The 27,151-nt window shown below is 39.3% G+C and overlaps 3 protein-coding genes across 5 annotated transcripts in view; 1 reads left to right on the forward strand and 2 right to left on the reverse strand.

The window, feature by feature from the left end:
• LOC102209874 (epsin-1-like) overlaps positions 1 to 2,581 on the reverse strand; it is a 12,464-nt gene extending 9,883 nt beyond the window's left edge. Inside the window, exons 1-2 of one of the 2 annotated variants that reach the window (XM_005745203.2) lie at positions 2,503 to 2,581; positions 1,845 to 1,991 (exon numbers count right to left, since the gene is read on the reverse strand). The gene's annotated coding sequence lies outside the window, so the exon portion shown is untranslated. The other variant, XM_005745204.2, reaches the window with a different exon arrangement.
• Positions 2,582 to 2,832: 251 nt separating this feature from the next.
• On the forward strand, positions 2,833 to 11,138 carry necap1 (NECAP endocytosis associated 1). Of its 2 annotated transcripts, XR_312042.1 has the most exons (9): positions 2,833 to 3,047; positions 5,950 to 6,050; positions 6,244 to 6,348; positions 6,457 to 6,538; positions 7,504 to 7,612; positions 8,056 to 8,203; positions 8,449 to 8,545; positions 9,855 to 9,975; positions 10,237 to 11,138. XR_312042.1 is itself a non-coding variant. In XM_005745202.1 (8 exons), the coding sequence occupies exons 1-8, from the start codon at positions 2,908 to 2,910 to the stop codon at positions 9,907 to 9,909; spliced, it is 837 nt and encodes a 278-aa protein (XP_005745259.1). In that variant the 5' UTR covers positions 2,833 to 2,907; the 3' UTR covers positions 9,910 to 11,138. The 2 variants fall into 2 exon arrangements, 1 of the variants encoding a protein (XP_005745259.1); XM_005745202.1 differs by having other exon boundaries at positions 9,855 to 11,138.
• A 9,142-nt stretch (positions 11,139 to 20,280) lies between these two features.
• LOC102210568 (serine/threonine-protein kinase SBK2) lies at positions 20,281 to 26,571 on the reverse strand. Its single transcript, XM_005745206.1, has 5 exons — positions 26,337 to 26,571; positions 22,851 to 22,995; positions 22,565 to 22,767; positions 22,260 to 22,421; positions 20,281 to 22,040 (listed from the first exon to the last, which is right to left on the reverse strand). The coding sequence occupies exons 1-5, from the start codon at positions 26,340 to 26,342 to the stop codon at positions 21,417 to 21,419; spliced, it is 1,140 nt and encodes a 379-aa protein (XP_005745263.1). The 5' UTR covers positions 26,343 to 26,571; the 3' UTR covers positions 20,281 to 21,416.
• Between the last annotated feature and the right edge of the window lie 580 nt (positions 26,572 to 27,151).

The raw sequence follows: 27,151 nt of genomic DNA on the forward strand, positions 1-27,151 counted from the left end.
GTGGAGTTTTTTTTCTATAGTTTCAAACAGCAACACTTTGTTTCTGTAATCACAATCAAACCTTTACAATTAAAAAGCCCACGAGTCGTTTATCAAGCTATTTCTTCAGTAGCCCTTAACATGAAAAGGAGATCCTCCCATCAAACACCTGTTTGTTTTATACACCGACAGCTGTATAATCTATACAAATAAACTGAGTGAGTTTGTCAGTTTTAAATTTGACCGTCCTGCTTCTGTCTTTATAGCAGAGATACCTGCAGCATTACAGGGTGAGTCAAAAGGGAAGTCACAATAGCTCTATGACATTTATTTTCTAAAGTTCAAGTTATTTTATACTTTCCTGTTTTATATCATTCATAAAAACAGACAATATACTAATAAATGATGCCATTTTATATATCATTATTATTATTATAATAAATCCAGGCCAGGCCTACACAGCTTTTTGAAAACTTCACTCCGACTTGAACAAAATTCCATCATGGATATAAATTTGAGTGACCTCTAAGTTACATATGGGCAAGGTATGTTGAACGTGAAATGTGAAACAAATGCAAACAAACAGCAGGGTGCAAGATGCTAGCAGGCAGGGGACACATGGAACGCCATAACCAAGTAGCTGGCAAAGTATACAGAAACATCCGTGCCGAGCATGACCTAAAAGTTCCAAGGTCAAAATGGGAGATGCCCCCTAGGATGGTCGAGAATGACTGAGCTAAGATCCTGTGGGACTTCCAGATACAGAAAGACAAACTAGAGATAACTAACCAACCAGACATAGTAGTGGTGGAGAAGCAGAGGAAGAGGCTGCAACAATAGTGAATGACAGCAAAATCAGGAAGAAGGAACACAACAAGCTGGAGAAGTACCAAGGGCTCAGAGAAGAGCTCAAGAAGTTGTCAAGGGTAAAGGTAACAGTGGTCCCAGCGGTGATCTGAGCACTTAGTGTAGTGACCCCCAAGCTAGGCGAGTGGCTCCAACAGACCTCTGTCCAGAGGAGCGCAGTCCTAGGAACATCAAAGATACTGCACAGGACCCTCAAAATCCTAGGCCTGTGGTAGAGGACTCGAGCTTTAATGATAGACCACCTGCAGGGCCGAGACGGGAATTAGCCACTGTTTCCCTAATGCTTCGCCGAGGCATGTTAATGCCAAGTTTTGCCTTGTCATTCAGTGACAATCATTTTTTATTTGTTGTTATTACTACAACATGCATATGCACAAACTTTTTTAATTAATTATTTAGAAAATTCTGTTAAAGTGGATGCTTGATAGTCAAGATATGCTGCAAGGCTAGATGCAGCAGCCCATGGTTGACTCCAACCTGAGGTTATTTGCTGTGTGTCCCATCCCCCACCTTCCTGTGTAATCTTCACTGTGCTATTAAATGAATTCAAAAAAGCCCCCAAACTAAAACCTAAAAAAACCCAACAACTAAAAAGCAGTCCGTTAACACTTTTGTCAGATGGTAGGAATCATTATAGTTGCTAGTGCAGAGGCAAAACTCTTATATAAAAATCTAAATGTCATGCATGGTGTAGATGCCACAAATGGAGAAAAACACTGTGAAAGACACAGTCAAAGAACTGCTCTTTCATTCAGCTATGAATATTGGTTTCCCTTTTAGCCCGAAAAAACCCCAAAACCCAGTCTGCAGCTGCATATAAAGTTATGGTTTTTTTGTACTTCACTCTGGACCAATACAACTCTGACCTACTGGCCTGCTTTTTAATCTACAACTCAATTGATTTTGACGATGGCAATGCCACATATAACAGTAATCAATACACAAATCATATGCAATGCAACTATATGTTCTCGCGCATGAACAACACAGTGACATACCTTCAGTAAAATCGTCCTCTGTTGTAAAAGTCTAACTTTCGGTTGTATTTGTGCAGCTCCTGGCTCAGTTAGCATTCATCCTGCTGATCCCCTCTTCCTCCTGCCTGCATTGGTTTGTCTGAGGATGTCAGAAACCAGATCCTAACGCTGCAATGAGAAACCAGTCAACATATAAAAGAGCTGACCAGTGGGAGGTACACATAACTGACTGCAAAGCGTAAACTAACCTAATGTAGGTGACAGCTTTGTCACTGCGACAAACATATATCCCCACCTACGTTAGCTCAGAATCTAGCTGAGCTACAAGCTAGTTAGCTACCAGGGCATGTTAGACAAATTTTAAGAAAAGAAAAGATAGAATTGCATGTTTAGCGCAACTGGATACTTAGTCTTAGGATACGCAGTCGTGGTGTTTGTAACAAGAGTCAGGGTAGGTGTTTTCAGGACCTCGGAGAGCGACTGAAGACGGTCAGCAGGCGTCAATATGGCTAACAGCCAAGCGGTGTTGTCAAGGCAGCGAGCTCCATCATAAATATCCGATTTTAGTGTTCAAATGGTGGGATATATTCCACGAAACGTCCCCTGCTTTTAGTTCAAAACTACAACTGACGTTTTGCATATCAAACATGCATATTTACAGTAAAAATAAAACACTAACCATGAGCAGATATTCAGGAATCTTCGAGGAGACGACACGACCGGACGGTTTCCGCTTCCGCAGTTTTCAGCACCTGCCAGGCCACGCCCCCTCTCAAAATTAGTGTTATTTATGTCTTTATATATTTATTTATTCATTGATTGATTTAAATTCCCAATATAAACAATCTAGTTCTCTTTTGTGCCAAAAAATAATTTTCTTTTGTTTAAAATTTAAAATATCATTCAGTTTTATGGTAGTAAAGTATAATTTTTTTCTGTTGCCTACGGTTACGGTCTAAGCTTTAAATGACGTCGTGTGTCAGTTAGGTCCCCCTGAACCATACACACATACACACATGCATACACACACACACACGCATACACACATACACACACATGCCCCCGTTTGAAAAGAGCTGAATAAATGAGTCACTACCACAACTCCCACATCAATAACAGTTGGACCAAGATGGCGGCCGAGGGAGAGTACGAGTCGATCCTGTGCGTTAAACCCGATGTCAACGTTTACCGTATCCCGCCGCGAGCTTCAAACCGAGCGTACAGGTAAAGACACACCAGTGGCTCGCTGACGTTGCTGTGAAATGCAGTTTAAATGTGTTTGTTGGGCGGGTTTGGGTGTTGTACTTTAACTGCTCGATAGTCAGCGCATGCTTTACAAATCACGGAGAGGGACAGTGCTGGCTTTATGCTCTGATGTCGGAAGCAGCTGATGAGATGAAAGTCCATCTCCAGGTGTTGCGAAGATGAAGAGAGGCTGAAATGTTGGTTGTTTGGTGTGCGGGGATTCGCTGAGCTGTCAGAGATGTGACCGGGGGTATTTGTCATCATGCTGGCTCGATACGGGCGGCTTGCCAGGATAGTCCCACTCTCCTCTGTGACAGCTGGGATGTCTTCTCCACAAACTGTTCAGGCTCTTCAGTCTGAAATCTTCTGTGTTTGCTTTTAATTGATCCTTTCAGATAAAATCTTCAAATCCATCCCGCTCTGCTGCACGGCTGTATTAACTTCCTGGAGCCGGGCAAAGATGTGCTGAAGCACTCCTTTCTCCCTGCACCTGTTCCCTGAAACCCACCAGCTGAAATTATTAGCTGATATCCTGCTTTTTTATTTTTATTTATTTATTTATTTTTTAATATGTGAACATTTGCTAATTCCATAGTTTCCATGTTAGTCAGCTTAACAGCTTTTGTTTTTTCAATCTAAGTTAATGGGTTTTTTTATTTAGGAATGAAGAAAATTGTTGGCTGCAGCCATGATACCTTCCCGTACAACCATGTTATGGAGTTCTCTGTCCCAGTCACAGAAGCAATTAAATCAAAGAGTTCAAACACTTTTTTCCTAATAATTACATATACCTCTTTTGAGATTTTAAGAATAATCCCCAAATCGTACCTCTACAAATTAGAGAAGTAATGATAATAGTAAATACCAACAGTTAATTAGTTCATACTTCTAAGAAACATGCCATTAATAAAAAAATCTTTTTAAATAAGTCAAATTTTTATAGTGGAATGTCGCAGCAAGAGTTGCCATAAGGCGCTTAATACTGTCAGGTAAAACACCTGACCTAACCTGAGATCTGACCCCCCAATTCAATTCAATTGTGCAAGCACTTGGTGACAGTGGGAAGAAAAAAACTCCCTTTTAAAAGAAACCTCCTAGTTCCTAGCTAGTTCCACGTGGGGGGGCTTAAAACTGAAAATCAGGGAGCCATCTGAGAGTAAAGTGCTCTGTTGGGGTGATGCAGTAAACGGTGGTCATTAAGATCAGATGGTGATTATTCAAGACCTCGTATGTGAAGAGAAGGATTTTTAATTTGATTCTGGATTTAACAGGGAGCCAGTGAAGTGAAGCCAGAATGGGAGAAATATACTCTCTCTCTTCCAAGTCCCTGTTAGTACTCTGGTTACAGTGTTTTGGATCAACTGAAGGCTTTTTAGGGAGTTTTTAGGACACCCTGATAATAATGAATTACAGTAGTCAAGTAATAAATGCATGAACTAGTTTTTCAGCATCACTCTGAGACAGGGTATTTCTAATTTTAGCGATATTGCCAAATGCAAGAAAGCAGTCCTACATATTTGTCTGTCATGCATGCTGATATCTTGGTCAAAAACGACTACAAAATTCCTGAAGTGTTACTGAAGGCCAAGCCGAGTATTGTGGAATAACATGACTCTAAGAGGACCTTGTTAGTGCACCCCTCTACTGCAGGTGTAGAAGAATATCAGACCATAAATTTAGTAATAAATTACACTAATTAAAAATAATTTGAATTGATCACGCAACACAAAAATATAACCCAAAACAAAATCTCTGTTTAAAAAAAGGTGACGTGTAAGTGTGAGCTTTTACCACCCTTTTTGTTTGTGAGCCAGAGCTCCAATGTGTAAAATAAATGCATATTTTCAGTGTAATCAAAGTAATTTGCTTTGTAATTCTGGAACATCTAAAAGGGCTCTGGAGATAAACCAGGAGGCTCAAGATTTCTTTTAAAGGGGTAAGAATGGAGGAATGGGCCCATTTTTACCCATTTCTCTGTAAAATGCTCTTACACTTTCAATAGTATTTTAAATTAAACTGCTAAAAAGTAAAATTACTTTTCATGACATAACCACATTAAAGCAATAACCTTGGATATTTGCTTTTACAATTAAATAAATAATCCCACGTGTAGCCTCCACTAGTGGTTTGTGGCTCCTGAGGCAGCACATATTAAAACTGCAATAATGAAAGTAAATGAACACCTAAATCAAGAAATATCAGAGAGAGGAAATAAAGATTCTCCTCATTTAAAATACAGAAATCCTTTCAATACCACCTTCAAACATTTGTTAGATGTTAGAAATATAAATTTTCAACCAAATATCACTGAATCTCTGGATTTCATTGTTCAAAATAAGCAATAAAAAGAAGTCACTTTGGACTTTGTACATATTAGTGTCAGTGAAACAAGTGAAACCTCATTGGACTTTTATCAGCACTCATGAGGCCACATTATGACATGAAAATAACTGTTTAAGCAGCCCTGGATTCTAATCATTTAATCTAAAGGTTATTAAATTCTCTAAGAATTAAAAATACATTACAAGAAGCATCACTTCTCTTTCCATTGTCTGTTTTGTAGCTTTATTTGGTGATATGCAAATAGGTAAATGTCTATGCACTCTAGTATGCCTCAAGCCCTGTAATCCACTATGCCAATCACACCTCAAAAGCCAGGTTTGGGTTATTCTTTAAGCAGAAATGTACTGTATTAATAGCCTGAGTTGGAGCATTTTCCTGATTTCTTTGTCTTGTTTGGAAGCCATTTACAATGTTTTTTTTTTCCTTTAGAGACAAAGCAATTAACAGAGAGAATAACTAACATTTAATTGAAATGTAACCAGACTAACTGATAGTTGCAGCTCTGAAAATGCTAAACTATGTCAAATAATTTCTGCAGGGCAGCTGATTGGAAGCTCGATGCTCCAGACTGGTCAGGTCGAATGAGGATCACAGCCAAGGGCAAAGCAGCCTACGTTAAACTGGAGGACAAAATCTCAGGTATGACATCACTGGGTTTAGCACTAAAAACTACATTAAAACTATATTTTTATAGTAAAATTGACACCGACTTGCTGTAACGTGAAAGTCACGCTAGTGGTGATGTTTGCACTGAGAATTATGACCCATCTGTGCTGAAGCACGACTTTTCCTCTCTGCATTGTATTGGTTTAACATTCCTCTGCTGTTGCAGGGGAGCTGTTTGCCCAGGCACCAGTGAAGGAGTATCCTGGTATAGCAGTGGAAACCGTCAGCGACTCCAGCCGCTACTTTGTCCTGCGGATACAGGATGACAACGGTGAGGATTTAAGTACCCCGGCAACTCCAGAGTATTTCTTAACCTTGCTCAAAGACTTAAATCCTTTCTCTGCTGGTCTTAATGTGAGTTATCATCTCTTACTGGCAGGTCGCAGTGCTTTCATAGGAGTTGGTTTTGGTGACCGAGGGGATGCTTTTGACTTCAACGTGGCTTTGCAGGATCATTTCAAGTAAGCAGGATTTGGTGGTTTGGTGGTTTTAGTGGATTACTTTCTGTTTTTTGTTGACAATCTGATAGCAGGGGATTGAAACATGTAATGTCTGTGAAACACTGGTTATGCCAAATCATCCAGTAGCCATTCTGACCACGCCAGAATTTCCTGAAGTTTCAGATCAAGACACCACAAATAAGCAACCGACCAAAAACATGCTGATATTTGTATGTTCCTATGCAGAATGATATTGAGTAAAAGTAGTAGTACTGCCCTCATTCCCCTTACAGGCCTTCAGCCGGCTGAAGTTGTTCAGAAATGAATATAACAAGCAGCAGAGCTGGGTGCATCCATCCATGCTTCTGCCACTTATCTGGATCTGGGTCGCAAGGGCACCAGTCTAAGCAGGGATGCCTTGACCACCCTCTTCCTACATGCCCACCTCCTTCAGCTCTACCTGGGATACTGAAGTATTTGCAGCCTGCACCAGGAGGCATCTGAGCCACATCTAGTGGCTCTACCCTGAGCCTCTGAACTCCTCCTGCCTCCTAGCTGGTGGTTGTTGGGAAGCAGTAAGCTGAAAAAAAGTTTGTTTAGGTTTTGGTTCAACCATACAATATGAAATATTTAAGAAAGGAGGGAGAAAGTCTGACCATTTAAACCAAGTGTTTTAGGGGCTCATCAAACCTGTGTGCTAGACTGTTGCATTTAAATAAAGGTTTGTTTAAAATGAGTAAATTCTGAGTGTTTGAGGAATCTAATACGCATCAGATGTACATCCTGTCTTTAATGGTATTCAGAGTATTGATTTTTCTCTTTCACTGTAACTGTCTGCAACAAAGCACTCCACATCAAAGTGAAGTGTTGTTTTTGAGATGCGCTTGTAGAAAGCTGCTGTGGTTGTTGTTAAAACTGCTGAGGTGCATTGTTTATTTCTGTATCAGTGCTGAGAGTGTGTGTTTGTGTGTCTTGCTTCTCTGCAGATGGGTGAAACAAGAGACCGAACTCAGTAAAAATGCCCAGCTTGGGGATTCAGGACCAAAGCTGGACTTGGGCTTTAAGGAAGGGCAGACCATCACACTCAACATAGGGGTGAGAACCAGCTTATGTGCATATACAATACATGCAGATAAAAATCTGTCTATAAAAGAGGCACATGCAGGGCTGTGCTGTTGAAGGATGGGGTGGAGGCAGATCACACAAATGAGTCTGAAAGGCAGAATGACACAATGAGTCATGAAAATGATTGGACCAGTGATGACAACAGAATTGAGTTTGACAGTGATGCAAAGGACAGAAGAACAGCCTGAGCACCCAGGAGTGCAGGCAGACAAATGAATACAGATATTTCTTATTAAACTTACATTTAAGTCTCATTTAAAAAAACAAAACCGAAATACCCCATAAAAATGAAAATCCTGATTAAATTTGAAGGTTACAGTTTGTGATCCAATTCTTTAACTATCAATGAAGTATGAAGAAATACATTGTTTTTGTCATCGCATGAGCCTAACTTCATTCTTCTCCATCTGCAGCAAGGGAAAAAGAGGGATAAGCCCCGCCCACAAGGATCGGGTGGATTTGGACTTCTCCCACCACCACCTGGAGGCAAGATAGCCCCTCCTCCTTCATCAGGGTTATCGAATCACAACATCGTCCCACAGATGGGAAGCACAGCGACAGGTATGCAAACTGACTTTACATAAACATCTTCATCAGGAAATGAAAGTGCACACAGGATGTCAGGTGGGATGTTCCCCTTTGTGCAGCTTTAACATGAGTACACGAGTGACCCGTTTCCACAGGCACTGTGTTAATTAGTGGCTGTTAGATGACTCATTCGTCTTCAAGCTTCAGGCTGCAGAAAATGAGTAAAATCTGTGCCAGCTCGTAGGCTAATGAGCTCTGCTTCTGTCTCCGTCTGTCAGGCTGCCTGCTGGAGCTGGACAGTAGTAACTCCAACACAGTGGTTCAGTCAAACACTAGTTCAGATCTTCTTTGGGGAGAATTTTCTGCTCCTGCAAGGTAAGAAAATTATTTCTTGTGTTAAATGTATGAGGACACTGAAGGATTGGGTATTTTCAAAGCTTTTGTCCACAAGTGACTTTGTGGAGGAATATCACTGATTAGCACTGGCTCCCGGTTTGAAAGGTGCTGAAAGCAGTTGAAGTTGAGTTCTGTGTTTTTTGTAGACCAGTCAAGGCCCTCCACACATGAAGAGAGTTCTTTAATAAATCATTTAAAATATTCAGCACCTGCAAAAAAACACAGAGAATGAGAATAGCAGTCATAGTAATGATGAAGGACATTCAAACATACCTTTGATGTGATAGCACTTGAAATGGATTTTACATGGTGCTTCACAGGGATGGACTGACCTTGCCATACTGTAGGGCAGGAGGGAACATATTTTTCACAGACAGCCGTACCAACTTAGCTTAAGCAAGTGAAGGGTCATACACTTGGTAACTGAATCAAAACTACAATGTAAACTAGCAGTTTTGCACAAATCTGCCATTTGCATCTTACAGTTTTGCATACTGAGGTCCATTCCCATTAATATTAGCATGTCCTTTCCTTTAAAAAGAAAGAAAGAAAGAGAAAACACTGTTACAGTGGAAAATATTACTAACATTAAAGAAAAGTCACTTAATGCTATATAAGCATTTAAATGGCCTAAAAACTTGTCACAATTTTTCGTGTCTATACTAAAGAGTGATTAAAAATGTTGTACTCTAGTAAAGTTAAATAGCAGTAAAGGCTACCTGAAGTCATTCCCTGCCTGTTTTTAATTTTTGAGGGTTTTCTTTTTTGGTTTTACTGCTAGATTGTCCAGGGCCATATTAAGATGGTTAATTAGTCAGTTCTGGCATTTGGTCCATTTTTTTTGCCTGTGTTTATTCTAAAAGTTGCAAAAATATTTCCAGATACTCTAATGCAACTAAACTTGCCATGTAAATAGGTTTAGTGTGTGTGTGTGTGTGTGTGTGTGTGTGTGTGTGTGTGTGTGTGTGTGTGTGTGTGTGTGAAAGCAGCTGACACTTAAAATTGTTTACAGTAAGTATTTGGCTGATGTTTGATGCTGATTTATTTTTTAATTACTTTGTCATTAGTTATTCATTCTTTTGTTGCAGGGAAACTAAGAACTAAACAAAATATCAAAACAATTAGTTTAGATATTAATTAATCTTTTTGTTACACTAAATAGAATTGATTTGTTGATAAACGATTACAGTAATTAAGTATTTGTGGCAGCAGCAAAACAAACTTCCTGTCCTAAATTTCAAAATGTCATCTGAATAACTGGAAATTGACTGCGAGTTTTTGTTTTCAGCTCTGCTCCACCTCCGTCTCAACCACAAAACGCCACAAACTGGATCCAGTTTTGAGTCGTCGACCGTGACCTGCATCTCACCTGCATCTGTGTCCGTAGCTTCCTGTGCATCACACTGAGTGTAACTCCCACACACTGAACCCAAAGCAGAGACATGACACACCCACAGAGCTGTAGAATCACTTCACTCAGAGAGAGTGAAGCATTAATGCGTTAAAGCCATCACTCTATATGCGCCATCTCAATGATATTTAAGGGCTATGCGTGATGTCCCGAGTAGCAGGTGTTCCTCTTTCATGTGTCTGCATCTCCTCCCCAGTAGGTGGCTCCTACTGCGAGCAGAGCTTCATTTTTGATCTGGAATGTTTTTGTCCCCCTGCAGGCACTGCAGAGCACTACATCAACACACCTTTGCTTTCTGCATCCTGCTGTGAATCACATGTAAAGAGCAACACAGCAAAGATTAAGTGAAGGCTGCAGGAGACAAATTTAAAAAAAGAAAATATGATGATTTCTGTACTGGAACATAAATCTTAATTCTGTAAATTATTCATTTTTGCAGCAGTGATCTGAGTAGTTGTAATGTTGATCCTAAAAACAAAGGAACAGTTGATGAAGCATCATGATGATCAAGGTCAGAAGGAGTTTATATAAGATGATAAATTTACTCTGAAGTGGAGTTTAAGTTACTCTCTCCTTTTCACATTGTGAAATGTGGAGCATTACAGCGTTGTCATCAGGGTGGATGCAGTTACATGGCTCAAAATTCTCACGTGTATGTCAGCATTCACATTTAACAACTTCAGCTCATATTGGGTTTGATTAGAAATTGATAATACAGGTGAATTTGTACATGAATCTCCAGACGTGAGGCACAAGTTTAATTGCTATTATCCAAATTTCCTGAATAAATCTTTACAGGAATCAATAATCTTCTAAATTATTCACGTGTTTGCAGAATTAGTGAATCTGAAATAGTTGGATGAGATGCTGATGTTACAATATGTGAGTGATGAATACATTAACAGTTTTCTTTCTGGTGTATTAAATGTAAAAATGTATGTTTACATTATGAAATCATGTTTGTTTACTTCTGGGTGCTTCTGATTAGCTAATATATTTGCAAATCAGAAAATCAGCTGCCAAATCCAGACTATCACTATTTTTACATATTTTGCTGCATGTTTAAAGAACTACATAAGCTAAGAAGGATGAAATATTTGCATGTCCTACTCAGTTTCTATCAAACTGGAGGCAGAAAAATTAAAATTGCTCAAATACGAAGTGGGCTATTTTTTCACCCCAAGTAATTTTCTTGACCTTGAATTAACCGACACATTATCAAGTCTGGTTAAAATGAATCAGAGCAGAAATGTAGGACTTATTATCAGACATTTCTTTTTTTTTTTGTTGCTTTTTTGTATTTATTTTAGAGGGGAAACTGCTGTGAGAGAGGTTAGCCCAAAGCTTAGCTTCACTTTCTATATGAAACATGCAGTAATCATTTATATCAACTGGATTTAAAGGTTTAGAGGAAAATGACACAATATTATTGGAAATGAGAAAACAAACTGACAGTTTCTTTGTGCAGTGGAAGAAGTCTGAGTGCTCCAGATTTTCACTTGCAGTTTTCACAGCCTGCTGGTTTCTGTTAATGAAACAACCATGAAGAGTTTTCCACATGTGCTGCAGTTTACCTGCAAAGACGGCCGTGTGGTGAACTCATCATTATGGAAATGAGAATAAATCTGGCAGATTTGAAGAATCTCCACATGAGTCCCAAACAGTGGTGACTGTACGAGGTTTGATGGTCTGGAAATTAGAGAAACAGTTTGATAATTTGGGAAATCTACCATTTGACTTCTTTGCTGAGAGTTAGATGAGAAGGTTGATTCTCATGAATTTGAAGCAGGTGGTTAGCTTAGCTTAACGACGAAAGAAATCTGAGACACCTGGCTGTGACAGAGTCCACCTCTAATACCTCTAAAGGAGACTGATGAACACACTATATTGTGTTAAATATTATTGAGTTTTCTTAAAGTGGCAATCCTTTTGTGGCCTATTTAAAATGAAATGCTCCTTTCATTGAAGTGATCTGTTTGCTGTAAGAGATTCGAACACATCAGTCTCAGGATTTATGGCGGGGAAAAACAAAACGATTGTGTTAAATCATCTGATGAATGTTTAATGGCAGCAAATGAAATGTTAATCTTTGTGCTAAGAAGGCTTTGGGTGATTGTGAACATGTCTGACATAAAACATGCCTTGACTGTGAATATGTCTGCATAGTATCGCTGTGATCAAATCACATGAGCTGTGTTTAACTGGCATTAAGACACAGGGCTGACTGATATATGTTGACGTGTGTGTTGTTTACATTGCTCGCATCGCTGGCTAAGATTTAAAAATGTCTCCCACTTCTCATTCATTCCACTTTGGCTGTAAAATCACTGAACTAACCCTTTTGATTTATGACCAACTTAATGAGAAAGAGGCAATAAATCCTTTAAAAGGACCCTCCGAGTCTCGTCATTATTATTTTTGAATATTTAAAGCCCCCAGGAGAAACCGCATCGAATTCATTTGAGTATAAGATTAATTATTTCTAATCCTTTGTGATAAATTTGAATAAGTATGTAGAACAATCCTGATGGTGGAGCAAGAAGACCGTGTGGTGAACCACTGGGACACAAATGTGACGCCACATCTTCAGCAGCATAAATCAGAACCGCAGACATGAAAGAAAAATAAACACTGTCTTTTGTTTCTTTTGCACTTTTTCTTTCATTCAATCTCTGTCACATTTGCTTTGATCCTCTCTCCTTTTTCTCTCCCCCCTCTCTCTGTTATTTTTCCTCTCACATTTTCCTCCCTATTCAAGCTAGGGGAGGAGGCAAGGTACACCCTGGACAGGTCGGCAGTTTGTTGCAGGGCTAACACATATAGACAGACAACATTCACACTCACAGTCACACCTATGGACTACTGAGAATTACCATTTAACCTAACCCCGCTAACTGCATGTCTTTGGACTGTGGGAGGAATCCGTAGTACCCGGAAAGAACCCACGTACTGCATTTCCTTTCCTGTAAAGTTGCAAGTGCGTGTAAAACAAAGGTTTTTCACACTTGCAGTTGTCTAATTCACCACAGCAGTAGGTGTTTAGTCCTTATTATCTGGCTGTGTAGCATAGATTCATAAGTCATAACCACCAGTGGGATGTATTTGGGTCACTGGGAGGCAGCAGCCACCAGAGATGTGTCACATGGGGGTTAGTAGGTGATATGTTGGCCTTCGACACAAAGCAGGAGTCAGTGGTCACAGAGCGGCAGCCCGAGGAAAGTAAGTCATACTGTTGCATCATATTTTTGACTCTTTCAAAGTTCAAGTCATGAACTTGGAGATCTGTGCGTGTCCTCTTTACCACCTGGCAACTGTAAAGACAAAGTCACCCAGAGTTCTGGCCTAAAATCATACAAGTCATCTCCTCCTTCAGAAGACTGAGTTACAGGAAAAACTTCTCATTGCTGGCTCTGAAGAAATGATCAGCTCATCTTGAATTAATATTAGAAGCAATGCTGACTTGCAGTATGAGCTGTGTGACCTTATACACGCAGGTGTGTGTCTTTCTAAACAACCATGTGTCCAAATGATTCACTTTGCCACAGCTTAATGATAACTAGAGCCAAACATGTTGGACCCGATAGGAACTTTAAAAATAAAGATTTAAGTTGATGATTTTTTAGAAATGTGCAAAAAAACCAACAAAAAACGAGTGAAGGCAGGTGGGTAGATGTGATTATTTCAACTGTAACGTGTACTGAATGTAAAGTTAGGACCATAAATATTTGCACAGAGACAACTTTTCTCATTTTGGTTCAGTACATTATCACAATGAATTTCAGTGAAACAACTGAGACACAGTTGAAGTGCAGACTTTCAGCTTTAATTCAGTGGGTTTGTGAGGGTGCGGGGAAGCAAAGTCCAATCTAGCCTTTCTATTCCTGAGGCTTATGATTGGCTTGTACCTTGCAGTGAATCCTCAGTATCTATGTTCATACAGTCTTCGATATCGATACACCTAGCTCCTGGAGAGTGTTGTTCACTTGGTTGGTTGTTGTGAAGGAGTTTCTCTTCACCATGGAAATGATTCTGTGATCATCCACCACTGTTGTCCTCCGTGGATGTCGAGGTCTTTTTGGGTCGCTGAGTTCACCAATGTTTTCTGTCTTTCTCAGCATGTACCAAACTGTAGATTTTTCTACTCCTAATATTTTAGCAATTTCTTGGATGGATTTTATTCTGTTTTTGCAGCCCACAAATGTCTTGTTTCATCTGCACGGAGAGCTCCTTTTTACTCAAAATGCATTAAAAATGGTATGTTGTTCAGGAACTACGTGCTCTCACTTGCACATTTACGAAATGCTCAAATACATTTTTTGTGTGACCTGAGATCAAACTTGACCTTCAATCACTGATCATACTACTGCACATAGGCTACATACATTTACAAAAGCATAGTGCTGAATTTATATTGAGTATTTTAATATTTTCTCCATCGCTCTCATATTATGAACTCTCAGCATGAAGCTAGTTAGGGAGACAGTTGTAGCAGAAGTGAGAAATATTGCGTAAGGTGACCTCATTGGGTAGGAGCTTTTAGCTCTGCTGACAGACAGAAAAAGAGAGCAACAGACAGCTGGACAGACAGACTGCTGGTCTCCTCCGAGCTTCATTAGGAACACGATTCATCTTCCTCTGATTTTGTTGTCACCCCATTTTGGCCGCTGAGGTCATTTTTGGTGTCTTTTTTCACTAAAGCTGCACCAGCACCGAACACGTGCAAGCACAGGTGTGAAGGCTTGAAGTTTGTATGTCAGGATGCATGTTTACGTGCATGTGTGTTCCTGTGCAAACTTGTTTTGAATGTGTTAAATGAGACCTGGGGGTGGACTAAGTGTGTTTGTGTGCACATAGTGAAGAATGGTGAGAGGCTGTTGACTTAAAGATGATTTTAAAGGGCTGTTTGAGGTTAAAGGTTAAAATAAATTTTAGGTTTAGGTTATTAAAGACAGTTAGAAGATCAACATATGTATATGTGAGTAAATCCAGATCCTTTTTCTGATCTGGGTCACCTCATGCTCTGTAACATCTCTCTATCACACTACACAGAAATTCTGGGTTTTCATTTTATTTGTTACCCCTGCATTCTCACTAAAGATTTAGTTTCACTTTCCAGAGAATCTCCTCATCTCTGTCACAAGTGTGATTATCAAATTTAACAGGTCATTCCTGTCTCTGATGTGTAATGTGCATTACTCTCAACACTGAAACTTCTGATAAAAACTTGTTTTTGTTCCTTTCTGACACCTGTAAACCCTGCAGGTTCTCACGTACTTTAAACACTCAACAGCAATGTTAGTCGTCCTTTGGGACAAATTAAAATGTTGCCATCTGACCAAGAGATGCCATTGTTGCAAGAGTAAAGTCACTGGCAGGTAAACTGCCCATCTGGAGCACTGGGACACGTTTCTCTTTTCTCTGGCCTGGGCGTGACTTGGCCATGAACAGTCAGTTAATACTGATATTATGCTTGCGCACAATATCCCAGCAATATTTGTTCTTTTTGTACAGTTATAGTTACAGACTGTCTCTACGTCCCTGCACAATCCTTATACCTAACCTGTTATGTAAATAATCCACAAAATCCACCATCTTTTCAATGACTGCAGAAAAAATGACAGCTTTAATGATGCATTTACAACAGAGTCTGTGAAACCAGTCTGGTGCAGCTCACTCAGACAGACTAACTAAACAGCCAGCTGGACTTGAGTCTAATCATAGCCTAGCATCACCTTCAAGAGCACACTCATCAGCACTCCATAAAAAATACATAAGTACTTTATTTCTTGGCTCAGGGATACGATTTAAAGAATCCAAAGCCTGTTCCTGGAGTCAACATGTACCCATTAGAGGAGATCGATTTTCCTCCTTCAGATCCAAATGAGGTTCAAGTGTACATTTAAATTCTGCTCTGAATCTCTTGTCTGAGCACATGTGAGTTTCATTTAAAGTCAGCCACAAAACAACACTGCAGTGTCTTTTTTTAAACTTTTGTTTGTTTGTTTTTTAGTACACGCTCTGCTCCACCAAACAAATGCCAATTCTACATCAGCATGGTATGAAGTAAAGTCTGGAACAGTGAAGTGGCTTCATTCAGAATCAGAAGAACAAAAAACTTTTCAAAATCATTAACTGGCCTCAGCTGTTCTCATTTAGGCATCTCAGTGAAAACATCGAGACAGTCACATGATCAAGTAACTATTGCGGTCACATAAAAAGTGTTTACATTTATATTTAATCTTTAAAATGCTCACTTTTAGTAGCAAAGTTTCTGTAAATGTAAAAATGTAAAACAATATTTGTCCAAATTTGAACAATTTCCCTGATATTTGTCCTATTCTTACTACAGGTCCTACTGGCTGCAGAACTGGAGTAAAGCTGCTCTCACAGGAATAACAGCTGAAGGATGATTTTTGCTGCTTGTTTCCAGGAAAAATTTCATCTGTAACTTTTCAGTTAAATTAACAAGCAGAGTGAAAATGAAACTTAATTAAACTGGATAATATCAATGAGAGCCAAAGTAAACAAATAGATGAATATGATGAATTTGTGTTACGTCTAAAGATCCACACTAAGGAGTGAGCTGTTCTCTGGTTGGGGCTCATATTTTTGTGAGTTGTTTATTTGGTACATGTGTAGTTTTTGAGCCCAGAGTCTGTTTGATGTATTTGGCCTGCAGTTTTTCATATTTCAATTGAAATACCAGGTACTGCACAGGGCTACAGTACGCTGCTGTATATTTTCTGTTTTTTTCTTTCAAAACACAGCAAGTTTTTTTAAAATTCAGTTTCTCAGTTTTTAATTACTTCCTTACACTTATAGGATACATTTAATCTTGTCGGCTTGTTAGATAAATACACAGTCAGACATACTGTCACACAATCTTGGCATACTTCACATAGCGTTAATGCAACATATCAAGTGAAATGTCAGAAGTTTGGATGGGAGCAGGTCTCAGGCCACCGGCCACGTCTGCCCCCCGCCCCGGGGCCTTTGGCCTTCGAGAGAATGATACGATCATCAAACTGTCTCTCTTTAACGAGCTCACTAATTCACGACTTCTGGCACGGCGAGGTTTATAAGATAACTTACAAACTGCTGCTCCTTGCAGATGATCTCTTCATTTAACTATGCTTCTTGATTTAATCTACATGAAACTGGATGTTAGGGTGATTCAGGTATTGCTGGGGTCAGAGCTTAAAGGTCAAAGGTTAAAAGATTAGTGACCTTTTTGATTTGACATTTTCAGAGAAACCTGAACCAGCAACTTAGCTGGATGATTTTCATGCCAGTGATGTCTTTGTATAAACGAAGAAATATTTGCACCTGTAAGTTTGTTCACACAGTTCACGACTTTAGAATCTCAGCTTTTCAGGAATGAGAGAAACCATCCAGCTGTATTTTTAGCCTCATGGCCATGTGCGCTTTAGTTTATCCAACTGATGTGGAAAAGATTTGACGAGCAAACTCTCAACTGAATTAAAGATATGATCACGACTAAAAATACATTTACAAGGTATCATCAGGTGAAACACGATCATGGCTGTGTGTGCTGTGTAGAGATGATACATGTAGATTTGCTACTGAGGGCTCTGAAGGGGGCACTCGAAGAACTATATATTATTTCTACAATAAATTCCATTGTGGAAGCAGCTGCTCTTTTAACTATAGATGAGAACCAATTAGCCTTGAAGTTGTTTCCAGTCCTAAAAGGGCAGAGTTGTGGTTGGTGGTGTAGGTGGTTAAAGAGTGCAGTTTGGAAACACTTCAGATAAAGCATCAATGTCATCTGTGCATCTGTTTCCTCTAAAACTGCATTCTAACCAATCACCAGTGGGGTCTCTGGCTTCCAGCCACAGATGACAGCGATGAGCTCATCACAGTGTGGTGCACAAGACGCCAAGTAAAATGTAAAAAAGCCGCACAAAAATTCTTCTTTATTGAATTTTGTGTTGCTAAACATAACATCATAAAGATGACAGATAACCAGAAAGTTTGGTAAACCTATGTCTGGTTAAAACTGTATTTTCCATTTAATAGCACAGCTGCCTCCTCAAGCTTTTCCATGGAAACTCTGGGCTTCCATACCAAAGCTGTGGGCCAAAAGCAAACTTACTTTCATGCGAGTGCATCTTATATTCTCAAAGAGAGTGAAAGGTACAAAAAGAACCTTGTCTTGTTTTTGATTTCACCTCTGCTTGTCATTTACGACTGCAGGTTTTTTATTACGCCTGGCAGCAGTTCGGCATTCTGCGGTCAGCCACACCTCCCACTCTCCCTCTCCTCTCACACTCTGAAAGCTGCTGACTTTCACTTTTCCACAGATGTGTCAAAGATACAGTAGCTGGCTTTGTCACCTTCTGAGCCAGAGAAATTGACACTAGAAGTTTCAGCGAGCATGTATAAGCCTGTAGCTTTCAGTTCCAACTATAAAAATGATAGAAAAGTATCTGTTAGTGGAGAAATTGTGATTTTAAGTTGGACTCTCAAAGTGTGCAGATGGTGAAACCGAAATAATGTATCCAGTTTATTTTTATTATGTGCAACTTTGGAGATAAAACAGTTTTGGTAATGGTATTGTATTTTTGTGTTACATATCATCTCCTCCTGTATCCGAAACAGCATCATGCAGGTGAATTTAATTGTAAATATAAACCAAAACATTAGCCAAATGTTCCAAAGATGTACCAAAACCACAGTGATATTATACTTAGCTGGTAAAACATATCTGTGAAGTGGAAAACAAATATACAGGTATGATGCTTTCAGTGCCTGTGCAGCAGAACCTTCATTATTCCAATAAATGAGGAATTTTAGCTGCTCAGGAGCTTCAGCTCTGCGGTGTTGGTGGGTTTCCTCACATAAGCTGCTCCAATCAAATCCTTCCACAACATTTTTGGTGGATTAAGGTCAACACTTAAACCTGGTCATTCAAAAATATCACCACCCATTCTTCAGTAGCAGAAGCTGTGTGCTTCAGCTAAATTTCTTGCTGTCTCTCATTGTTCGGTTCACAGAAAGATATCCTAACATTTTCCTTTGAAGTATTATTCAAGAATGCATTGCTCCATCAAAGACGGTGAGTCGTCCTGACCCCAGTGTAGCTAAACAGACCCCAAAAAAGACACCATTATGCAGGAATGCAATGGTTTCTCATCTCCAAACAATTTACATTCAATGCCAAAAGTTCTATTTTAGTCTCATCTGAAACGTTGTTCAAACAGATGTTTGGCAGGTCCAGGTTATATTTAGCAAACTACAGATTTAGACCAGCTGTACATTATTCCTCATTAACATGAACATTACAGACATGAGAGGATTTTTCCCTTTCCCTAAAGTTGCCCCCTTTACTACCTTTTTGACTTTTATGATTTCCCAATACACGCCTTACTCTCAGAGGGATATTTGTTGTTTAATCGCTCGTTTGATGGTTAAAAGTGTTTTCTTGTGTTTGTAAATAATTTGTCAGACTGTGGAGTGTAGTGTGATGAGCAACAATAACTCTCTTTCGGTGGTCCTCAGTAATGGAGTCAGACTCTGATGGATCCCACTGCTCTTCAGATAAAATAGGAGCATCAGTTCACACCTTTCATGGACTGAAAACACCTGAAAGACTTCAGCTGCCAATTCTTGAGGTTCATAGACCTTTGGTACTCACAAATGACCAGATATATATTTTTGTCATGTTTTATTTTCACTGGGTCTCCTTTGTGCCCTATGTGTGTGTTTGAGTAAGAGTTGTGTGTGTTTCAGTCATTATTTGTCTGTCTCAGCTGTCAGTCCATGTTTGGTGAAGTTCACTGTGTCTGTGGTGAAACTGACCTCTGTGCTAAAAGTCCAGCTGATTGCAATTGCAGGAGAAAGTATGACCGCGTGCGATCCGGCTGCAATGTGGTGCTGAGGGGTCAGAACTGTGGGCCGCGGCACATACTCAGTGCTGAAAGGTTGTAACGACACATTTACAACCAGGGCCCTATTTTTGCAAACACATTGGGAAGCTTTCCAGCAGATCCTTGTCTGTGAGTGCGTGCATGTGTGGTATATAATCTTACTAGAACATTACTGAGATATGATCCAATCAGTGCATACATGTTAGGTCAGCATGTTTAAAATCCTCAAAAATGCATATAATTGTAAAACAACTTGCATTCAAATAAAATGGTCATATATAAAAATAATTTTATTACATTAAAAGTATACTTTATAAACAATATATCATTATACAGCTACAGAAGTATTTACACAGTCTCAGTAAGATATTGTACTGTTATCATTATTATGTATAATAATTTTTATATTTTAGAATGTTTTACAATACAAAATAAAACAAAATTAGTCTTTTGGTAGCGCATAAAATGCTACACATGAGCTGCCAAGAGCTTAGTGATAGCTAATAACAATAATAATGAGTTACATTAGCTAAACTTTGTAAGCATTTTAGGGTATAAAAGTGCTATTAAAGTGTTAACATATATTATTACTTTCAGAAAACTGTTTTTGAAAGCCAAAAACCAAACAGTCAAAACCCCCTCTGTGGTCTAAAGTGGACCTCAGAGGTGTTTATGACGTGGCTCTGCTGCGGTCTATTTACAGTTCATAGCCTGCTATGACGTATTATACTCTCTGAAATCTAGAGTCAAATATAGATGCAGTGCTTTGCAGAAGTTATGTGATCATTACACACTAAACAGACTAGTTACACACCAGTTAATGCAAATAATCTTGATACCTACAGCTGTTTCTACACTGGTCATTTAAAATGTTGGTTAAAGTAAATATTTTTCATTTATTTGATGTGAATCAAGCAGCTGTTAGACTTCCTCACTAACCGACAGTTTCCCAGAAAGCAAATTCCCCATAAACCAGTTTTGTTTTAACAAGGGGAATTTTTCCAAAGTTGTTTTCTTAATGTTTAGAGGTTAAACATGTGGGAGGTGATTTTTTTCTTCTTCTAACACATCGACCACCTGCTTCCTTTCCCTTACACAACCTGATGGCTCGCAGTTAAATGTAATAGAAGCTTACCTCAGCATTGGCCATAGTGTAGTATTTTTTTTGTGTTAATCTATGCAACAGAAAAACAGAAAGAATTTAAAAAGCAGTGATGTAAAGTTACAAAATTAACTTGTGAATAACATAAATCGTATATGCTCAACTTTCAAATGTAATTTCTATTCAGTTCATTTTTTTAATGTGGGCAGTCACAACAAAAGTTGTCTCAAGGTGCTTTGTGATTACGGTGAAGCCTCCACAGTATCAGAGGGAGAACCCCAATGATCCCCTATCAGTCAGCACTTGGTGAGAGTAGGGAGGAAGAACTCCTTTTAACAGGAAGAGAACTCCAGGAGTGTGAGGCTTTTGTAAGGTTAAAGTGAAGACAGAAAAGAGCATAGAAAGACATTTGTCTCTTTCAGCTTAGTTTTGGTAGACTTTGTTAACTTAACGCTCTCCTCTCCCCTCCATCTCTTTCATGTTTCTGATCCCTCCTTTCCCTCTACTCTTCTTACGCGCCTTCTCCAGCCTCACCCTCTCTTTCTCCATCATCCAGTCTCCTCCCAGGTAACTCAAAGCCTCATCAGGTTGCCTACGAAGCTGTGGCCGTGGGTTGAGGAGTGACTGGAAAAAGGAACAGGCCAAATGGGTGAAACATGCAAACTGGGGAGCTTTGGGAATGTGCTTCTTCTTTTCCAGTCCAGCCTCATCCAGATCCTGCGGGCTCTCTGTTTGTGGCTCAGCCCACACGTCCAGTTCATCGTTGGGGCTTTTACTTCTTTCAAACCACTCTTGATATTTCAGGTATGAGTGGCAGTCGCTGGCTGTTTCAGCCCAGGGGTGGCTGCCGGTAAGCATGGCATATGTCAGGATGCCCAGTGCCCAGCTGTCTGTACTTGGCTCCACGGAAACCCAAACTCTCTTTTTCTTCTTCTCTTCACCATCCTTGATGCCATCATTTCCATCAGTTATATTGCTGCTGTCATTGTTTCCTCGAGCAACCTCAGCCTCGGGGGTGCAGTAAGGAGAACTGTACCAGACTTCTGGGATCCTGGTTCCCCTGGACTTTACCTGGGTAAATATTGATTTGCCACATTTAGACTGATAGTGGATGCAAATATGGATAAACTAGATGAAATATGCCATAAGTCTTGTGCAGAACACATCTGAGCCATAGGCGGCTGCTTTTACTTGGTTTTCTTCTGCATCATATCTTAGCGAACAGCTTGTTAATAGACCTGTCAGCTAGATGCTATTGTTATTTATGTTAGTTTTGTCCTTCATACTGACCATGCCAAAGTCTCCCAGTTTGACCCAGCGGCAGGCAGAGTCACAAAGGAAGACGTTTTCTGGTTTGAGATCTCTGTGGACAAAACCAAGAGAGTGCAGGTGGGAAAGTGCACCACACAGTTGAGACACCACCCGCTGACAGCAGTCCTCCTCCATACCAAGCTACAGAACAAATGGAGAAGAAGAAGATAGAAATATAAAATAATTATTTCAAAGTCTAACAAAACAAATTATCTTCCAAAACATAAATACAGTGTGAGTTAAATTGTTCAGGAATCATAAGTCCTTTGTTAAAATCTTTATACCTCAGGTATGATGACTTCGTACAGATCACCGAAGAGGCTGGCTTGCTGAGCAAAGATGTAGTGTGATGGTGTGGAATAGGCTATTCCCAGAGCTCTGGTCAGGGATGGGTGTGTACAGAATGACAGGGAGAGATTATACTCCCTCAGGAAAGAGAACAGAGAAGTAGAGTCACGAGGGAAGAACTTCAGAGCCATCGGAGTACCTGAAAGATCCAAAGATACTGTACTGATGTAGGTGTGTTTTTAGGGGATCTTGAAGCCATAATGTGTTTGTTTAGCTCCTCACCTCTCTTTCTGTGTACAGCCAGCATAACCTTTCCATATGAGCCTTCACCCAGCAGCTTCAGGACCTTGAAGTGCTCTGATGTGTCCATTGAGTTCAGAGACTGAGCCGTCAGATGACACATCTCATCCAAAAGTTTTGCGGCAGCCTGGACAAATAAACACAAAGTACTGTAATTACACCAATGCTCTTCCAGTGGTTTCTTTGTGTTTTTTTTTTTTGTTTTTTTGGGGGGCATAAATTCAGTAAGACCTTTGGCTATCCCAAGCAGCTTTCTTAGATCTGACTCACCATAATCACTCACAACAGGATGGCAGTTTTCTTTTAAAACTTCCACTCAAAAGTCTGTATAAAAGTGTCTAAAAATTGTCTAAAACCTATGTGACAAGCCGAAAACAACATGACCTTTATTAATTTGTATCAGTCAATAAGAAATCAACAGGTAATCTCTTAAATCTATTAAAAGATCTTTACCGCAACAAAGTAGGTTGGGTAAGTGCTCAGTAGGTTTCAGGAGTACCTGATTATGTGGTTGCTTAGAAACCCGCATAGTGATAACATTTTATATTAGTCTTGCAATTGAGTGTTGGTGGTTAATTTAAAGCCCACATCTAATTGAATAGCGGGGTGAGATAACAAAACATTAAACCAGTATAGACTGACTGGTCAAATCCAATGAAAAAAAAAGCTTCAAGTTTGTTGACTAAAGAAAGCTAAAAATATCTTTTTGTGTTTGTACTCCTCCTATACTATACTCTGACTATGAACCTCCACTGTGTACAGGTGTCAGTGTTTAACAGGTTGTGGGTCCTTAGGGAGCAGGGATTGTTTCCTCTCATAGATCTCTATTCATAAGTGTCATGTCTCCTACTTGTATAATGTCTTTGGCCTTGTTGATACAAAGCTTAACGGGTGGGAATGTGAGAAATCTGCATAATAAGATTTCTAGGTAAGTAGTGTCCCTGTGTAAAAGCAGGCTGAATAAGCAGGTTTCTTATATTTCATGTAAGCAGATGATGGTGACAAGACTCCACACTATTTATTGATATCATACTACTGACTTCCTAAAATATCTCTCTTCTGAACTGAATCCCTCGCAGCTCTTTGGAATGTAACACCACCATTGCAGGGATGATCGTCGTCATGGTGATGCTTGCAATACTCGTTCCCGGGTATAAACATGTCTGTTAATAGCCTCGTTAAATCCACACACACAGTCACACACGCAGCAGTGTTTTGTTTTGTCTGGTGATGTTTCCACTACAGCTGGCACCCTCGGGCCTGGGTTAGTTTGGATTAACTGTCACCGTACGCATCCAGACAGGGAGCCTCTCATTACAGCTCATCAGTGAACAGCTCAGAGCCGTCAATGTGCTGCTCACAGAGGCCGTGAACCCTTCACTGAGGCTTTGTTCACACTAAGAGAATGACTCGGATCTACCTAAAATTTTTCTGCCCATAAAATTTGGTAATTTTACTCTTATTTGTCTTTAATTTCATAAAAGGGCCCCAAGAAAGAGTTACATTACATTAGCAGTTAGCTGGGAATAAATGCACCTTATTTTTAATCATTTGCACCAAATTAAGTTTTTGCATTAAGTTTCCATTTTAAAGAAATGAAGATTATAACTTTGGCAAAATGTGCCTTCCTAAAATAAATGCAACAAATATTTATCCCATGCTTTTTGATAGCTATCAATAATAATAATAATAATAATAATAATAATAATAATAATAATAATAATAAAAACTGTTGCAACATCAGTGGGTGTCATTTTATGCTCTCTAATCCTCCTCCACTGGGTGGTTTGGGTGGAAACTGAACTCTAACCCTCTGAGCATCGGTGTAATGCCCAGATTACTTAACTATCAGAGATAAATGGCAGGACCATTTGATCCTTTGCAGCAGTTTATATGTAATTTGTTAGATAAACAATTTAATGAAATTTGATTTATATAGTCCAAATTACAACAACAGTTACCTCAAGGTGCTTTATATTGTAAGGTAAAGACAAAAACACAGAGAAAACCCCAATAATCAGACAAGACACCCTGTGAGGAAGCACTTTGGCAACAGAAACAGGATCAGTAAATGAGGGAGTAAATTGTTTGTGACTTTTTAAAAATATAACATCTTCGTTATTGTGGGTCTAATAATAAGTGTTAAAACACACAGTATACATTTTAATATGCTTCTTTTATCTCTAAATATGAAGGTAAATGGTTTAACTGAAGAGCAGGGATCATGTAGAAGATTCCTGCTCAGATAACAGGGAAAAATCCAAAGTTTTCCATTAGTGAGACTAAATGCAAAGAGGCAGTTAAGACGGTGTTTAAAGAGCAGCATAGCCGACGGCCTCGGAGGTCAGAAAGATGTAAGATGAAGTCAGGATCAGTTTCAGCCTGACCAGAACAACTCCAGCAGCCCTCAGTGGGATGCCGGGCTGAGACAAACACAAAGCTGGACCATTAGTAACTGATGTGTGTGTCTCAGAGATAAATGACCTGGTGATGTCCTCTATATGAAAATGGATCTCTGGGGACCACAAAGCACCTATGACGATAAGATGTTCTTTCTGTGCCTTTTAATGTGTCTGTGTGTTTCTTCACCAAAACCAGAGACTGACACGTGTTAGATCTTACACCATGAAGATTAATAACATACAAAGGATGCATAGAGTCTGAAATACTTTAATGAGTGTAGTATATGTATATCTCTATGTCTGTTCCCAAACTCGTAGATTACTGCTTCAATCGTGAAGAAACTAAGCCTATAAGCTACTTAGGGTACCAAGATTTGTAGCATTTGTGTGGTAATACAAAATATTTACATCAATTACAGAGTACTGTTTGTCCAAATGCACGTTATATTTTTACTGACCACCAGACGATTCAACTCTTAAGAACCGGACAGTTTTTGACCATGCTTGCCATAAAAGGCATTGCTGCGAATGATGGGTGTGGTTGTTGTACTCATACCTCTGCCCAAAATCATATTTTGCACTAATTTAGTAATTAAGCCATTTGTGTTTATGATTCACATGTAGAGCAACATTTACAAATAATAGAAAACATGTGTAAAACAATCACTGTAAACAGCTGATGCTGAAATGAGCCATACTAAATACATGATGTGGCCATTACCATACCATCACTTTTTATAGTTTACATGGTCCTAATGAATTTCTAATGGTTCCAAATTCTTAGTAATTAAATACATTTTCTTTAAAATTCTCAACTGTAATTGGGCCAAGTTTGATGGGTCGACATATTAATGCACATACACTGTGAGTGCAGTGTGCATTGTATCCAGTTACTCTATTTAAATTATTTTTAAATGATTGGATGAGCCAGTGTATTTTTTAAATTAAGTTTTCCAGAGGTAATTTGGGTTTGATTGGTCCAGGTTAGGACAAATCAATAATTAAAATATCTCCTTCGAGAATAACTGTCCTTGTTACACAGGATACTTCTCCACCTCTGACTTACCGTCATGTTGCTGCAGTTGTTCAGTTCAAAGTCGGTGATCCAAAGCTACGTTCTCCTCTTCATTTAGCAGGTGCACCAGCTGGTAGAGCCTCCACGCCGAGTCTTCTTTCCACCCACTGCACCAAAATGCAGAATTGTCGCAGCCGGCAGAGTTTGGTTGTAGTCTGCACTCAGTCAGGAAAACCCTTCGACTGGATTGCGAGAGGCTTTCGTGGCTGCTGCTGCTACAACCTTTATCCCAAAGTGATCTGTCCTCACCTCCCCTCCTCCTCGTGTCCTCTCTTATTGCAGTGAAAGGCGGATCCTGAAGGGTGTCATGCAGGTTTGTGTGTGTAGAAGACCGTATGTTACCTCCAACCTCTCATTATTTGGGTTTTAAGTTCAGTTGACCTGTGTTTTGCACCAGTTATCTCTGTTGAACATTTCACACATTTTACGATTGTGACTGTAATTTCAAAATGGATTTAAAAGCAGTTAACAATCCACAAGTGGAACTGACGACTGCTAAAAACATGACTCTCTATGAAATAATCTTTAGTGCACATTGTCATAAAAATAAAGTAAAAAAAAACCCCAGAAATTTGTAGAAAGTATGACACATCTTAAATGGCTTTTGTTGTCTGCTAAAGAATAAATGTTGGTGGTTTGACAATAGACAGCTGCAGCAAAGGACAATGGAATTAGTCTGGATCCACGATATAGTCCTGGATAGCTGGATAAATGGTTAAGAAAATGGATAGGTGATCAAGTCAAAGAATAAATCTCACTTAATATGGCACTCAGTTTGATAAAATGTATTACTGCTGTGATTGGAA

Source organism: Pundamilia nyererei, unplaced genomic scaffold (genome assembly GCF_000239375.1).
Source record: "Pundamilia nyererei isolate P.nyererei 1_Seehausen unplaced genomic scaffold, PunNye1.0 scaffold00155, whole genome shotgun sequence".
NCBI classification, from domain to species: Eukaryota; Metazoa; Chordata; class Actinopteri; order Cichliformes; family Cichlidae; genus Pundamilia; species Pundamilia nyererei.

Excerpts from the sequence above, each read along its gene's own strand:
- necap1 (XM_005745202.1), top strand. The coding sequence starts at position 2,908 with ATGAGTCACTACCACAACTCCCACATCAATAACAGTTGGACCAAGATG. Across the intron at positions 6,051-6,243 it reads ACTGGAGGACAAAATCTCAG|GGGAGCTGTTTGCCCAGGCA; the intron begins GTATGACATCAC and ends CTGCTGTTGCAG. Across the intron at positions 7,613-8,055 it reads CCATCACACTCAACATAGGG|CAAGGGAAAAAGAGGGATAA; the intron begins GTGAGAACCAGC and ends CTCCATCTGCAG.
- LOC102210568 (XM_005745206.1), bottom strand. Across the intron at positions 22,422-22,564 it reads ACGAAGTCATCATACCTGAG|CTTGGTATGGAGGAGGACTG; the intron begins GTATAAAGATTT and ends TTTGTTCTGTAG. Across the intron at positions 22,041-22,259 it reads AACTGGGAGACTTTGGCATG|GTAAAGTCCAGGGGAACCAG; the intron begins GTCAGTATGAAG and ends ATATTTACCCAG.